Source organism: Monodelphis domestica, chromosome 5, assembly GCF_027887165.1.
Source record: "Monodelphis domestica isolate mMonDom1 chromosome 5, mMonDom1.pri, whole genome shotgun sequence".
Lineage (NCBI taxonomy): Eukaryota > Metazoa > Chordata > Mammalia > Didelphimorphia > Didelphidae > Monodelphis > Monodelphis domestica.
The window spans coordinates 48,346,043-48,363,902 of NC_077231.1; the positions used below are offsets into that span (position 1 = coordinate 48,346,043).

Genomic DNA, 17,860 nt, shown 5'->3' on the forward strand with positions numbered 1-17,860 from the left:
ATTCACTGATGATGAACTTCTCTGCACGTTGTTAAGCCAATCCTCAGAAATCAGATATAGCCTATAGCTGGAACCATATGCGAATTATTTCCATAATACTAAAGCCAGAGTCTGTGCTCCTTTGGCATACCTTTGGAAATGAAGGGTCACCTTCCCAACCCAAGAGGTATTAAATTGTTGAAGACCCTGCTTATATTAGGCACTCAATAAATGTTTGTTGAATTGAATCAAGGCAAGGGAAAAAGTTCATTTAGATTTTTTAAAATTATTTTCTCATTTTAGTATCACCTTAATTTTTTTAAAACCTTCATGATTTAGATGTTAGCTTAATTTGACTGATGTACAACAATGCATTTCACTGCCTAAAACCAATGAGGATCATACAAATTTATTAAATGGAAATATGAATGAAATTATGCATGATAGTCAAAATGGATGAAAAATTGATAAGTACAATTTATCACTAACCTTTCTTTTTACACATTGTGAACATCTGGATATATTTAAATAAAGGTTTACATTTTTGTTGGGTCAAATCAAATACAGGCCTGACTGATTTTACGTAATAGACTATTTAAAAGAGTGGATTAGTTGAACTAATTCTTTTTCACAAAATAAATATTTCTGAAAGAAAATAGATCTTTACTCTTAAATCCCCCTCTATCCGCCTCAATTAATTAGACTTTGATGGTTAAAAGGAAGTTAAGAAATTCAGCCTAAGACTGATTATATCATGAATGTAAAATGAGCAGGACAAATAGTGGGCTCTACATTCTTTTGAGCAAGTTAAATAAGTCCATAATAGCCCACCAGTTGTGTAAACACGATTTCCCTATACTTCTAAAAGAAATATTGACTTACCTGTTAACTAAAATTATCCTGGCTTGCTTCAGCTGAGCATATTAGTAATTCTTGTGGTGTACCTAAATGTTTTTTAGTAGTGAACTTTTGTCAAAGATTAAAAGACTTAGGAAAACATCCTTTTAGCAAACCCGGAAAAGAGGCACATGGAGAGTGCTCCCACAAAGTCTGCTTCAGGGACTATTCGCCTTAGGAGAAACTGGATTTTTTTTTTCATTTCTGGGGTGTTATAAAGCATTGAATTCAAAGTAAGAAATGAGGATCTTGTACCCAAGTATCTGTGACTTTGGCACACTAACCTTCCTCAGTAACAATATAGTCTTTCTCCATATTCCTGTAATATTTTATGTTAGGGCTCAGCAGGATAAAAATGATAGTAGAGAGCCTTCTCCTAGGACTATATACAATTAGTTCTGTCCATCTGTGGGAACCCTGCCTTCGAATGCAAAGTAAATATTACTGATTCATTTAAAGATGAATTGAACTTAAAATACCACTTTCTGACCTAATATTTGTGTGATCTTGGGCAAGCCCCTGGGGGAACCTCATTTCTCTAACTTTAAAGTTGTAGTGTTGGCTTCTAAAGTCCTTTCCAAGTCCACCTGCTCTAGAAGAATGGGACTTGAGTACAGCCCCTGGAACCTTCTCAGAACTGCCTTAGCTGTTTCTAACCCATCTTAGGTGAATCAGCATTGAAGAAACTGGGTGCTTTGGGATGATAAACAATGCTCTTATGAGTCCTTTGGTCTCATGATAGTAGCAATGAATGTTTACATGGACAGAACCAATCACTACACCAAAAAAGAGCCAATCACTGACTCAACTTTAAAAAGAAGAGACAATTTCTCTGTCTCTAGCTCTGAAAGAAAGGAAGAAAAGAAGGAAGGAAGGAAGGAAGGAAGGAAGGAAGGAAGGAAGGAAGGAAGGAAGGAAGGAAGGAAGGAAGGAAGGAAGGAAGGAAGGAAGGAAGGGAGGGAGGGAGGGAGGGACGGAGGAAGGAAGGAAGGAAGGAAGGAAGGAAGGAAGGAAGGAAGGAAGGAAGGAAGGAAGGAAGGAAGGAAGGAAGGAAGGAAGGAAGGAAGGAAGGAAGGGAGGGAGGGAGGGAGGGAGGAAGGATAAATAGACAGAAAGATATGACTCTCTCTGCCTTTGTTCTGTCTTTTATGTCTCTGACTATTTTTCTTACTCTGTATCTCCATCTCTGTCTCTTTCTCTCCATAACTGCTTCTCTGCCTCTATCTTTACAATTCTCTCTCTCTCTCTCTCTCTCTCTCTCTCTCTCTCTCTCTCTCTCTCTCTCTCTCTCTCTCTCTCTCTCTCTCTCTCTCTCTCTTTCTCTCCTTTCCTCTCCCCTCTGCTTTCCTCTCCTCTCCTCCCATTTGTATGTATGAAAGGGGAATAGAGCGAACAATATTGGCCCTAACTCCTTTTCCCCTGACTTTGTGTTTCTTTCCTAAACATTGCTGACCAAATGGTGATCCTGAGATGCATATTCCTAACCTTGTGAATGCAGAGACTATATGCTCTTAGGTCCTTCAGTTGGTGTTGGATGCATTGGTTGGTGTCTGAAAGTAGAGGTTCCCCCTCTAGTACCTCATAGAAATGAAGATAACCATTGACCGGAAGATGAATCTAAGCCCTTGCCTGGACCTTCAAGAAGACACTGAGGAGAAAAAGTAAAGGTAAAATGTTCACAGGACAATGCTACAAAATGCTTAATGCCATATCTCTAAAAATCAACATCCTGGGAGGATATAATAGCAATCATACTTCTTCATGTTTAAGTTCTAGTCAGTTATATACGTTGAGTTTTTGTGTTTTTAGCATTATGCATGTATGAAAGGAAATAAATAGCTGCCCTATACCTTGGATTTTGAGTATCTTCCTCCTCATCCTTTTTGTGCCAAATCTAACCTCCAAGTGATTCTCTCCAGGGCTTGAGAATAAGATGTAAAAAAATTAAAGAACTTTTTTAAAAAAGAGTTTGAGTCCTTTCTGTGAAACCAGGCTCCCTTAATCTGGCCTTAATCTGCATCCATAGGTCCAGAACTAAGAGGGGACCCCTTAGAAAGAGTATTAGTTTTAGTTTTGTTTCTGCAACTAGATGGCAGGGACTGGTTCAAATATTTAACTCTATATCTCCACTACATTGGACATTTACTACTCTCTTATTTGACATACGTATGTATGTATGTATGTATGTATGTATGTATGTATGTAGGTAGGTATGTACTGATTCATTGACAATGTATCGATCAAATGAGTGCTCAGGTACTTATTTCAACAATATTTCCTGACTTCAAAATTACTTACAGATTTCCAACTTTCCCTAAGGATTCTGATTGTTTTTAAGTTCATATTTTTCCAAAGAAGTTGATTCTGGCTTAATACAAAAGAGGAGGCAGAAATCCCAGGAAAGTCTTAAAAAAAAAAAAAACCCAAACCAGCATATTTGACTTAATCATGTAGGATCTCTCCTTACCAAATCAGATCAACAACTGCTCTTCAACTTTTAGTTTTAAAGTTTCCTAAACCACTGTTAGATGACTTTCCCAAGGTCATAACTGTCAGTGTCTATCAAAAGTAGGCCTTGAACCCATATGGGCTTGATTGCAAGTCAACACTCAATGTACTAAGCCAAAGAAGACTCTTGCTACACTTAAGTACATAACAATTAAGCAGATAAATCTGATAGAAGTTGAGAGGAGGAAAAGATGAATGTGGATTGGAGAATAGGGGCTTGAGAGGAGGAAAGAGGCTTGAACAGGAGGCAGAACGTCTAGCTAGGTTTTTTTAATTAATTAATAAATTTAATTTAGAATATTTTCCATGGTTACATGATTCATGTTCTTTCCTTCCCCTTTTCCCTCCCCCTTCCCATAGCCAATGAGTAATTCCACTGGGTTTTATGTATATTATTGTTCAAAACCTATTTCCATATTATTATTATTTGCAATGTAGTGATCATGTAAAGTCAACATCCCCAATCATATCCCCATAGAACCATGTGATCAAGCAGTTGTTTTTCTTCTGCATTTCTGCTCCCATAGCTCTTTCTCATAAGTCCCTCTGAATTGTCCAGGAACATTGCTTTACCTACCTAGGTTTTGAAACAAATTGAACCTATATAAGTAATGAACAATAGCATATATAATATGCTATTGTTATATAATTATATTATATATAAGTATATAAAAAGTATTATATAATATATAATAACAATATATAAATAATGAACGAAAGTAAGGAATTCAATAGCTATTTGCTGAATAAGTGAATGGATGAGAGAGTGAATGAATGAATGGGTAAATGAGTGAATAAATTAAATAATAAATTTCACCTTTGGGAATATGGAGGAGAGGGAGGGATAGCACTGAAGCTGTCCTGATTGGAGTGGAATATTGATGTTGCAGAGTAGTAGAAAATTAACTTGGGAAGATTAGATGTGGTCAAATTATAAAAAGGTTCATATTAAAGAAAGCTACTTAAGAGAATCTGGAGTTTGAGATTTGATAACAAGAGGCAACAGGAAATCTTAGCAGAATCTTGAACAGAAGAGTGACTTGAGAAATGCTTAGGTTTAGAAAGATTAACCTATGGTGGTCACATTTGAACTTCTTTCAGTCATTGTTTAATTCAGTTCTTAGGATCATAGAAGGGAAATTAAAAATAATTTAATTCAATTTTTATTTTAATGATAAAGAAACAGAGGATCAGAGAGATGAAGGTTTGTGCAAGGTCCACTAGATAATCCGTGATAGAATTAGTATTCAATCCCAACTCCTCTGCCTCTAGAGACAGCATTCTTTCCAATATATTACACTTTCCCCTCCAGGAAGATCCTTGAACTAGCTAGGAATGGGTTTTCTTTTAAAGGAAGTTTAAATTTCTGGTTGTTTCTTCTTAATCTTTGGAGAGTTACAAGGATTCATTTACTCCCAGAAGCTTTTCTGAAGGCTCCATATCTTTGAATTCAGGAGAGCACTGAATCTATATGAGAAAGCCTGGCAAGAACCATTTATTACATGTGTGACCTTGAGCAAGTCATTAAGCCTTAGTTTTTAAAGGAAACTAGAAGACTCCTAGGGGCCTTTCTAGCTCTAAATCCCAAGTTCCTCTAGGCATTACTATATTGTCGGGTGCAAGAATACAAGAGAGGTGTGGTTCAGGACCTGAACAAATGCAACTTATTGGTAGAATGTGCAAAGTTATTTTACTGAAGGTAATTCAGTTGAGATCCCCAAGCACTTTCAAAAATAATTAACCACTTCCGACTTTCCTACTGTCGTATTCGTTCAGGAGTCGTATTTATTTAGCAATTAAGCATAAGTCTGATTTCAGTCTAAAAGCAGGCCGGACCATGTGGTGAAAGCCGCAGAAGGCAAAGCCATACCATTGTATGTCACACAGTTCTCTAGTGACTACCTTGCTTATTGCAATTTTCCGGACCGAGTATTAGAGTTTTTAAGTGGCCTCTGACAGTCGTATTGGGGCAGTTTGAGCCTGGGTTCCGAGGCCCAGTGCTCAAGGTCGCTCCTGTCTTTCCAGCCCCAATACCGCCCCTTCCAGGAGGGTAGGAGAAGACAGAGGTAGTAGGCGACTACTGGGATGGGGGTCCATCCTGCCTGCTGTGTGCAAGGACGCTGGAATCCTCAGGCCTCCGCCCCCGCCCCCACCTCCTCCTTCCCTCCGCCCCAGAGAGTGGGGGAAGGAGGGAGAGGAAAGAAGGAGGGAAAAGTTGGGGCGGGAGGGGCGCAGGGGAAGCCAGGCTGCGCTGACGTCACTGGGCGCGCAATTCGGGCCCGAGCCCTTTAAAAAAAAGCGTGAACTGGGAAATATTGCTCCAGCCCGCCTGCAGCAGCAGCAGCCCCGCAGCAGTGGCGGCAAGATAACTAAAGCTGAGGCCAGCGCGGCTGGGACTGCAGGGGCAGCGGCTGCAGCAGCCGCAGCGGCAGTGCTCTAGCAGACTCTGCAGCTTCGCGTCCTCCCTCCTTTCCCCCTACAGGGCAGAATCGATCGCAGAGCTCCCAGCTGCAGGTCAGCGCTGAGAGACTTCCCGGGGAAGGCGACCAAGGGAGGAAGGAGTCCAGTGGAGCCCCGCTCTGCCCGCCAGCTCTCTTTACTGCCCTGCACGATCTCTCTCAGCTTTTCTCCCCCACCCTGATCTCTCTGGCACCATGGACACCTCCCCAGCCAGTGCGCTCCTGTGCTGGGCGCTCCTGCTGCACTGGGGGCGCCTGGTTAGCACAAGCCCAGCGGAGACCCTGGCGGGCAGACAGCTGGGGTGTCCGGCCCACTGTCAGTGCGATCAGGACGGCAGGATGCTGCTCAGGGTGGACTGCTCCGACCTGGGACTTACGGGAGTCCCAGCCAACCTCAGCGTCTTCACTTCTTACCTGTAAGTGCTCTGGGCTCAGGGTCAAGCGGCGCCGAGTTAAAACGGGGGCAAGGCAAGAGTAGGGGCGGGGGAGGGGGTATTGTGTGAAAGAGGTGGCATTGGCCGGGGGAGCCCCTTCTGCCCTCGCACGGAGGAGCAGGAGGTCGAGTCTTGGGTGGTGTGTTTGCTTCCAGAGGCGTGAGTCTGGACAACGTGCACATTCGTTTGCAAATGCAACCAACCATCCTTTCATTCATTCATTTTGCAAATATTTACTGAGCGCCCACTATGTGCAGGGCACTCTGGGTCAAGCAATCTTGATGAAACGACCCCAGGAAAAGACAGACTTCTATCGCTCCTAGCATAATGACGGACGCTCAAAAAAAGAAAGAAAGCAAAGAAAGTACTTGTCGAAATGAAAGGTTGGAAGTTTGAAGGCAGTTCTTTCTCGAGCCGTACAGAACCCAGCAGCTGGGCACTGGGCATTCCATAGAGAAGCTGATCCTTTCCTTAATCGCTAGAAACATAGTGATGGAAGTTTGTTCTGAAAGGAGAATCTCGGCTTCTGGAACTAGAAAGGGACTCCCAAGCTTACATCCCACCGCCGTCTGATGTAACTTTTTTTTTTTTTTAACTTTAAAACCAGGTGATTAAAAGTGGGGCAACCGCAGGACCTGATTAGACCTGCAAGAATGTTATCTTTACCTTTGGCTCAGTCAGGGAGGCTTTGAAGTGTGCCGGCTGCTGTGTAATCTTTAACTGATCTCCTATCAGGGAGAAAGAGGGAAATGAGAGGACGGCAGTAAGAGTGACGGAGGAAATAGCGCTCCCTGAGCAGTGGCTAAACTCCAGCTTTCTGTCAGTCCTCTACAAACCCCTCACCTAACCAACCCTCTCCGTGGCTTCCTCTCCTCTTCTCCTTTTCCTCGGCAACTCTGGGCAAGTCACTTAACCTGTGTCGTCCTCGGTTTCCTCCTCTGTAAAATGGGGATAATAATAGCACCTACTTTACTGGGCTGCTCTGAAGATCAAATGTGTAAAACGCTTTCCAAACCTTAAAGCTCTAAATAAATGTTAACGATCATTCCAGAATTATAATGCGGAGAGGAAGAGAAGCTTCTTTTCCCACCCGTCTTATTAGGAAATAAGGGGCGAGCAGGATAACTAGTGGTTGGAGACGCTGCCCTAGGGAAATAGATTCCCTGAGAGCCTGTACCTCTCTCCGTCCTCTGGGAACAAGTAGGTGCCTTGCCTCGAACTTGGTACTGTGAATTTGATTCGGAGTCCTAAAGTTGGCAGCCTCGTTTCTTGGCCCCAGTGACGTGCTGTATGGCTTTGAGCTGACACGTTTTAAGTTTTAACACGAGGTGTTGACTAAACCGTGAGCCTGCCCCAAGACAACTGCAATTACATTTTCTGCTTCTGTACCACACTGGCATTTGGATGCCATGCTGCTTTAATATTCTCCTTTTCCTTTGTCGTTTTCTGGAAGAAGAAGAAGGCTTAAGAGATGTGCAAAGTTTTCCCCAACGTAGTCATTCTTGTCCTGAAGAGGAAGAAAGGGGGAGAACTGGGAATCTTTAAGATCATTTTTGTGTCTACTTTAATGTTTGGGTTTGGAGAGATGGACCATGTCTGCAAAATTTCAGTAAGAATAGATGACATCCTTTCTCATTTACCCTGTTGCAATGGAACATGATTCTTCATATGATTTATTGTAAAAATTGTTCCGGCCATTTCTATACTTCTGATATACTTGGTCCCATTTCACTCTGTATTCTTAGAGATCTTTATAATAATCATCCTTTCAGAAGTCACCTTTTCCCTTCTATGAAGTTCTATCTCTTCTAGAGAGAAAGAACCACGTTGTCTTTCTGATTCCAAAAAGCAGTCCAGAAAGAAATCTGCATCTACTCTGGCAGTTTCACTTAGTAATCTAGAAGTAGTAGCACCAGACTAAAGGAATTATATTTATTACATTAGAATTTAACATCAAACTAAAATAAAGACCAATACAGAACCACAAAAGCAATATGCAATGTCTCCAAAGTCCTCAAGATAAAGTAAATAATAAACTCTAACTTTAAAACATGTTCAAAAATATGGAAGATCGTCTATGTTGGGGCAATGATCTAAAAGTAAAATTAATTTTTTCTCCTGCTTTAAAAGACATTTCTTTACTTTTATTGCTAAATATGAAAAAAATAAGTTTTTCTCCACGTATGATTTATCACTTGTTTATATGGGCATATGATTTGGGGTTTTGGTTGTAGAAGATTACTCTATTACAAAAATGAAAGTTTTTTTTAAAGCTTTTTCTCACAAGTCTCAAGTAGTAACTTCAGTGTGCTTACCTGAAGGCAAGAGTTCACCTGTGCTGGGCCCTTGCTTTCTCTTCCCTATATTATCAAAAAAGGAAGTAAACTTTTGGAGTTTTTGGAATTACATGGTTTTCCTTTTTTAGTTAAACATAGCAGGCACTTAATATGCTTGTTGAATTAAATTGAATTTTCAAGTATTATTTAAGACAGTCATGCTTTTTCTGAAGTTGTTACAGTTTGTTCTCACCAATGGAAAACAATTTATAACTTCATATGAGGGGGAATTTTTGACAGGACATATGCAATTTCACATCCAAAGAATCCTTTTTAGAGTAAAGCATTTAATGCTGATTTTTAACTTGCCACAGTTTCAGAGGAAGACTGCTAAGTGGAGATAGAGCTCCTGCATTAAATAACTCACCAAATGCTGCTAAGTTACAGTGGCTAATTGGTTTATTAGAAACCTCTGCTATGTAGTTTCTGGATTTGCTTTCCTTATAGAATTTAGAAAGCCTATGCCCATGTAGGGCCCATGTCCCATGTGTTGAGATTCCATTGACATCTATGGGAGTTTTGTGAAGACACTAAGGGTGGAATATGCCCTCTTTTGGTTACACCTAGTATCGTCCTATTTTTTTTTTTGTATTAAGTAGAATGACCATACCTTAAACCAAATAGAAAAAGAACAAATGAAAGAAAGCAAAAGTGGGAGCTTTACTTTTCTTAATTCTATCTTGAAAAAGATTTTCAATTAACTATGGGTCCAACCATTTGTTCCCTTTTTAATTAAGAACAGTCCTGTGATTCTCAAATCAGTGGTTTTTCCACTGTCCAATAGAATAGGGGTCCTAAGTAAATCCTAAAAACTGTCTTGATTAGCCTGAAGGTGAGATGAGAAAATTAAAGAAATGTGCAAAGAGATAACATAAATGTCTTTTATTTGCAATTGGTTATCACCATTTATTCAAGTCTAAATGTTATCTCTTAATCCTCTTGAAGCAAAAAAACTAACTTTGCTCTACAAACAGATTAATGGTAGTAAATTCCAACTATTTGTCAAATCCTTGGATACTCAATAACTGGCTAGTAAGTTTAGTTTTTTCTTTACGATTCCTTAGAAAGTGAGAATTATTTGCTCATCACTATTTATAATTTTTCTCTCTATGATAAACTATGTTTAAACTGAAGCCCCAGCACTAGCTACCTCTGCTCCTGACCTTAATACCTTAGCAGGCATCAAACTGGACCATTGAACACCATGGAGATACTGAAAATTCTGCTGATATCTTATGGTCACGGGCTCTAGTTTTTACTGGTAGGAACTCATAAAATTTACTTAGTGGAAAATTAGAAGCAAAATAAATTTGTGATGTTAAAACAGATGAAAGTGGTTCCAACTTTTGATTTCTTTAAGGGTATCTACTTAGACCCCCTAGAAGTCAAGTTTATTCAAATAGTTTGAGCTGATTTTCATAGTATATTGGCAATTATTGTGAATATGATTAAAATTATGCCCAAGAGCCTACTAGAGTCCATTTAAACTGAAATGCAGGTAGAAAACTAAATTCTAACATCCTAGCTCAGAAAACATAATTTTCTTTCATTTCATTTCATTCATTTCATTAAAAAATAATTTTAGATTTTTCCCCTAGCTACTTAATAATATGAAATGTTGCTCAAATTTGTCCTCAACTCTCTGAATATAGGGGATTCCTAATTAATCATTTTACATACATAACTGACAAATCATAAATCTGGAAAGGACCTTAAAGGTCCTTAAAGGTCCAAAAGAAATTGGATGTGATATTATAGAGGGAGAAACTGAGGCCAAAGAGATTAAATGACTTGCCTAAAGTCATGTAGGGTGTAAAGAACATACTGGAGTGTGCAACATGTTCTCTGATTCTGAAATCAGTGCCTTTTCCTATAGGCCATCTTGTTGCAATAAAGATCAATTTCTACTTACACTTTCAATTTATTTTAAATAGGGAAATGTTCAGAAACATCAAATGGTAAATACATGCATGGCTCTGATGATATACAACTATGAATTACAAAGCATCTTTGATGAAGTTCAAGATCTAAAAGTATTTTTAAAGAAGTCTTCCATAGTGGGAGGGGAAAAGGTTGTACTATCTTTTCCCCTAACCTTCAAGGAAAGATATTAAATAAAAGCCCTCTAAATTTAGAAATTATATCAGTCATACAAGTTTTATCTCTTTTCAGAAAAATATACAATGTAATCTGCTTTAATGTGTTCCAAATAAAATGGCTTTAATGTCTTTGGGGATCTGAATAAATACCTCTATTTTTGCAGGGCATCTAATATTTATTCGTAGTATTTTTCATATTGGGAGAATGAGAATTGAGTCACATTTTGAGAATAACATTTAAAGAGTTAAATCTAGGTGGTAAATTTTAGGAAAAATGTTTTGTTACATTTTCAGTTTTGAGTTATTATCATCATCATTCCCTTCCAACCCTGCTCTAGTGAATGCCAATTTGACATACTTCCATATATCAATTTTTCTCTGAAAGCGAATATAGCCTTTTCCTCCACAAATCCTCCTTATTGATTTGAATAATCATATTACTCAAAATAACTTAATTATTTATATTTACTATTTGAATAATATTGCTGTTGCTGTATACAGCATATTTTTAAACTTTACTTTCTCTTTCAGCAACAATTCTAAGACAGAAGAGCAAGGACCAGGCAAATGGGGATATGTGACTGGTCCAGTCACATATCTAGTATATGTCTGAGGACAGATTTGCACCCAGGTTACCCTGCCTCCAGGTCTGGCATTCAATCCACTCTGCTACCTAACTGCCCCTTCCCATGTTTTTCTAAAACCAACCTATTCATCATTTTTATAGCTTAATAGTATTCTATCACAATAATATAGTAAAGCTTATTCAGACATTCCCCAATTGATGGGCATCCCCTCATTCTCCAGTTCTTTGCCACCACAATGAACTGCTATAAATATTTTAGAACATTGAGGTTCTTTTCTTTTTTTCCTGATCATCTTGGGAAACAGATGTAATAGTGGTAATGCTGTGTAAAAGGACCCAGGATTATAACCCTTTGGGAATAATTCCAAATTACCCTCCAAAATGGTTGCATCAGATCATAATTCCACCAATAATTAGCATCCTAATTTTTCCAAATCCCCTGCAATAGTTGTCACTTCCCCCCATCTATTGTGTTAGCCAATATGATAAGTGTGGAATGGTACCCAAGAGTTGTTTTAATTGCCATTTCTAATCAATAACGATTTAGAAAAATTTTTCCATATGACTATGTAAAGTTTTGATTTCTTCTTCCAAAAATTTTCTATTCACATTCTTTGTCCATTTATCAACTGAGAATGACTTGCATTCTTCTAAATTTAACTCAGTTCTCTATATATTTGAGAGATGAGGCCTTTATTTGAGAAACTGGTTTTAATTTTTCCTCCTTCCTTTTATATGGTCCTTCTCGTCTTAGCTACATTGATCTTATTTGTACAAATCTTTTAATTTAATGTAATAAAAAATTATCCATTTGACTTCCTGCAATGCTTTCTCTCTCTTGTTTTCTCATAAATTCTTCATTTATCTATAAATCAAAAGGTATGTTCCAAGATCTTCTCATTTATTTATATCATCCACTTATATCTAGGTCATGTATCCATTTTGACTTAATCTCAGTAAATGGTATAAGATAATTGTCTTGACCAAGTTTCTGCCAGACTGGCTTCCAATTTTCCCAGCAATTTTTACCAGATAACGAATGCTTATCCTAGAACTTACATTTGCATTTATCAAACATGAGATTATTATAATCATTTACTACATTAAATTGTATAATCACCCTATTCCACTGATCTACCATTCTCTTTCTTAGCCAGTACCTGACAGTTTTGATATTCTCTCCCTTATAATAGAATTTAAGATCTGGTACTGCTAGACCTCCTTCCTTTATATTTTTTCAATAATTGCTTTGACATTCTTAACATTTTCTTCTTCCAAATGAATTTTGCTATTTTTTTCTAGCTTAATAAAATAATAATTAGTAGTTTGACACTAAATAAGTAGATTATTTAATGTGGTGTGGTCATTTTTTATTATATTAGCTCAGTCCATTCATGAACAATTAAGATGATTTCATTCCCAATATTTTAAATCTGATTTTATTTGCAAAAGAAGTATTTTATAATTATGTTCATATACTTCCTGGGTTCGACTTCGCAAGTATACTCTCAATTTTTGTCTCTGGTTATTTTATTTTTAAAACCCTTACCTTCCATCTTAGAATCAATACTGTGTATTGGGTCTAAGGCAGAAGAGTGGTAAGGGCTAGGCAATGGGGGTCAAGTGACTTGCCCAGGGTCACACAGCTGGGAAGTGTCTGAGGTCAGATTTGAACCTATGACTTCCCATCTCTAAGCCTGGCTCTCCATTCACTTAGCCACCCAGTTGCCCCCGTCTCTGGTTATTTTAAATGAACTATCACTTGTTATCTCTTCTTACGGGGTTTTGTTGTTGATAGATAGAAATGCTGATGATTTATTTGGGTTTGTTTTATATCCAGCTACTTTGCTAAAATTACTAATTTTTTCAACTAATCTTTAGTTGATTATGATTTTTCAAGTATACTCTCATATCACGTGCATAAAGAAACAGCTTTATTATCTCATTGCCATTCTGATTCCTTCAATTTCTTTTTCTTTTCTTATTGCTATTGCCAGCATTTCTAATACAATAATGAATAATATTAGTAAGAATGGACTTCCTCATTTCATTCCTAACCTTATTTGGAAAGCATCTAGCTTATCCCTGTTGCATATAATGCTTGCTGATGGTTTTAAGTAATGCCTCTTATTAATTTAAAGAAAAATTCATGTTTACCTCTGCTATTAAGTATTTTCCAAAGGAATAATGTTGTATCTTGTCAAAAGCTTTTTCTGCATCTACTGAGATGATCAAGTGATTTTTGTAGATTCTGTTATTGATATAATCAACTATGTTAATAGTTTTGCGGATATTGAGCTATCACTGCATTCCTGGTATAAATCCCATTTGGACACAATATAAAATCTTTGTGATATATTACTGTAGTTTCCCAGCTAGTGTTTTATTTAGGATTTTTGCATCCATATTCCTTAGTGAAATTGTTCTGTAACTGTTTTTGTTTCTGCTCTTCCTGGGTTAGGTACCAGCACCATATTAGTTTCATAAAATGAATTTATTAGATGTCTTCTTTGCCTATTATTCCAAATAATTTATTTATTGTTGGAATTAGTTAATCTTCAAAAGTTTGGTAGAATTCTTTGTAAATCCATCTGGTCCTGCTGATTTTTTCTTAGGAAACTTATTTATGGTTTGTTCCATTTCTTCTTTAAAAGTAGGTGTATTTACATATTCTATTTGCTCTGCTAATCTGAACAGTTTACATTTTAAAAGTATTCTTCCATTTCACTTAAATTCTTCAATTTATTGGCATATAATTGGGCAAAATAAGTCCTAATAAGTGGCTCTAATTTCATCTTCATTAGTGGCATATTCACTCATTATTAATCCTAGTGATTGTTTCTTCTCTTTTTAATCATAGTAACCAATGGTTTATTTTGTTGTTGTTGTTGTTGTTTTTCATAAAACCAGCTCCTAGTTTTGTTTGTGAATTGAGTGCTTCCTTACAACCATTAATATCACCTATAAATCTCAGTATTTCCAATTTGGTGTTTAATAAGGGATTTTTAACATGTCCTTTTTCTAGTTTAAAACATTTTATACCCGATCTATTGATCTATTTTGTTATTTTATTGATGTAAGCATTTAAAGATATAGGTTTTCCTCTGGTTACTGTTTTTGCCGTTTTCTTTGAGTTTAGGTTGTTTCATTATTATTTTTCTCTTTAATAAAATTATTTATTATTTCTATTTTTTGGTCTTTGACCCAATCATTTCAATAAAATTAGGTTATTTAGTTCCCAATTAATTTTAAATCTGTGTTTCTATGGTCCTTTAATGATTATAATTTTTATTGTATTACTATGTCAAACTGATATGCTTAATATTTCTGCTTCAATGCATTTAATATAAGCCTTTTATGCCCTTAAATAGGGTCAACTTTCATAAATGTATCATGTACCACTGGAAACCTTTTTATTCCAATTCAATTCTCTCCATTTGTCTATCATATCTAGTTTATCTATGATTCTCTTCATCTCCTTGACTTCTTTCTTATTTCTTTTTTGGTTAGGGGAGTAAACTTGTAAAGAATACTTAAAATGTCAATTCCCATGAATGAAATTTTAACAAATATATATCAATTGTGGTTGCTTTCATAGGTGGATTTGGATCTGAAAGGGAACCTTAGAAATGAATTCAATACCTTCATTTTACAGATGAGTAAATCAAGGCCAAAGAGAATTAAGCAACTTGCCCAAGCTCACTCAGGTAGTAATTATCAGAGATGGGATCTAAACATAGGTCCTCCAACTCCATAGCCAATGTTTTCCCCAATATGCCCACATCTACTTTTCTAGATCCATGGTGCAACTGTGGCTCTAAATGTTTATAATATGGAAGGAAATTATGAATCTGGCTCTAAGACATCTTAAATATCTTGCTAGGGAAGAAGCTTTAAAGTGAGAATATCTGTAACAAATTATGGGAACTAATAATACACCTAAAGGTATCTGGAGAAATTCCCTTAGGCCAAGAAAATACCCCTTTTTTCCATTAAGGCAAAAGCTTTTGTTCTTTGTAAAGAATTAGCAGAGTACTTATCATAAGGTTCCCTCTGCTGATTTTTTTAAACTTTCCCTCCTATGCATTTTCTTCATGGAAAAGTTGATTAAGCAAAGCAAGAAAATATAACGTGCATAATGGCATGGAAAGACCTATGATTAAGAGTTTGGCCCTCAAGAAATAAGCTTTGAAATGAAATAAAATCTTTCTCCTGGAAACATTCGGTTTCTCAAAAATGATTAAAAAATATGGAGAACCTAAAACTTGGTATGTGATCTTCTGTAGTAAATATTCTTCATTTGATACAGTTGGTTGTGTAGGGCTAGTCTCAACAAGTATTTGCCAGAGGCATAGAAACAAAAGCTAGGTAATACATCAAGCTAATGTGCCAATCTCAAGGGAAGAAGGTATTCTGCAATACCACCCTCGTTGGATGTTGTAAAGCCAAAAGCTATTAAAACTCAACAAACTCATATAAATTCAAAGCATTACAGTTGGAAATCTTTCAAATTTTAAAAATCATATTAGAAGGTTGGTTCCTTTTTCTAAAATATGATCATGCTTAGATGGGATGATGCATATTGGAAAAATTAAACCCAATGAATAAAACCTCAACTAGATATGTTGGACTTGGCTCACAATTGGTTCTTCTCTATAGAAAGGGAAATCCCCTCTTCTAATCTCTAACTAGGATTTTCTCCCAAAGTGCCATTTTTCCACACTAGACAGCATTCTCATTTTTATCAAAGTGAGGGGTGGTGACATGGGAATCATTCAACATAGGATTAACATTAGCTCACTTTTATATAGCATTAATGTATATGTTGTTGAACAGAATTCCTCACAATGCCAGTTCTGAAAGGTGGATAATACAAGTATTATTATATCCATTTTAAAGATGTGGGAAACAGTCAACTACCTACTACATTCCAGGTCACTGTGTTAAGCACTAGGGGAATACAAAGACAAGAACAAAATAGTCCCTTCCCCCAAGAACTTTCATTTTATGAGAGCTGGGTGAGATGAGATCTATGGGTGAGATGAGACAGGTAAAGATGACTTGCCTAAGATCACACATTTAATAAGTGTTGGAATCAGGATCAAGCTAAGTTTCCTGAGCTTAGGTTCAGTGCTCTTTCTACTATACCACACTGCCTCCCATAATCCATACCGACCAAAACTGAAGAAAAATTTCTCACCCCAATATTAACCTCTACTGGACTATTGCAGAAATTTACTTGTTATATTTGCCAAAAATCCCCCCAAACTACCATCACTTCTTTATTTCCTGATCTCATATTTTATTTTTCAAATCTACATTTCCATTCATTGAAGAACAAAATGGCATACGTCATAAATTTCATAAGGTTCATATCTTATTAGCAGTGGGAAGGAAACAGAATAAGATGAACAAGGGTTGGGTGGGGGGAAGGGTCTGCAATGGAAATTTTTTTAACAGAAATTTTCCTTATTCAGAAAATTCAATGTGAACCTAGTCCATTCTAAAAGCAGAAAAATTTCCCTCCAATTGTTTTGGTTAGTATTTTTGTCTCATTGACACCAAAAGAAGCTCCTCGCCTTAGGTGACTATGAAGTGATATTAGTAATTCCATGGAGTACTATGAAATATATTAAACTATCCCATGTTAAAATGTTTAACTCTGTACATTTTTGTCCACATCCAAAAATAACTGCTGAAGGTGGTATAGAGAGTGTGAGTAAAACTAAATTGATTGTAAACCCCATAGTCTATCCCTTATGTAGTATATTTTTGAACATTGTCCATTGTGTAATAGATAAAATAAATTTGGGGACTCTATATGTAAAACAAGGGAGTTAGAGTATTAGTGTTTCTGAAAGTATGGTGTGGGGAGACCCCTGAGGGTTCCTGAGATCCACATGGTCAAAAGTATTTCATAATAACATTAAGATGTTTTATCATTAAATATTTTATCATTTCCATTATGATAAATAGGACTATGTTTAGCCCACATAAATAAAAGCTTTTGGAGAGATTTCTTAGTAGTTTTTAAACATATAAAAAAGTTTTAAACATATAAAGCATTAAACATATAAATCCCAAGGCCAAAAAGTTTGTCACCCATTGGACTATTTAGATTTGAAGCCTAGAATTGTGGTAATGCTGAAATTTGCCCATAGCTCTTGAAGAGGAACGGCCCCAACAGTCTTATGATGCAGCTCCCCAACATGATGATCATATTAATGTTCAATACAACTTTCTTTAAAACCTAGTTAACACCTCTACCAACAAATCCATTGTCTGAAGGTCTAGCTTGATCCAACTGCTCAAATGACAGTGGAAAGAGCACAGGCTCTGGAGTTCAAATCTAACTTCTACTGCTTAAGAACCAGATGATATTGGGCAAATCACTTACATTCCTTGGACCTTCGTTTCCATATCTATAAAATGAGGGGGTTCAATTAGATTACTGCTAATATTCCTTCTAGCTTTACTTCTAAAACATATGTTATTGTTCAGTTGTTTTCTTCAGTCATGTCTGACTCTTGCATGACTCCATTTGTGGTTTTCTTGGAAGAGA

At 36.8% G+C, this 17,860-nt stretch overlaps 1 protein-coding gene across 2 annotated transcripts in view; it reads left to right on the forward strand.

Annotated features, from left to right (window-relative positions):
• Nucleotides 1-5,689: 5,689 nt before the first annotated feature.
• Nucleotides 5,690-17,860, forward strand: part of LGR5 (leucine rich repeat containing G protein-coupled receptor 5) — a 193,039-nt gene continuing 180,868 nt past the window's right edge. For both annotated transcript variants that reach the window (XM_001370010.4, XM_007503051.3), the window contains exon 1: nt 5,690-6,259. In XM_001370010.4, the coding sequence (XP_001370047.1) occupies nt 6,039-6,259 (221 nt within the window). In that variant the 5' untranslated portion in view covers nt 5,690-6,038. The remainder of the gene's footprint in view (nt 6,260-17,860) is intronic.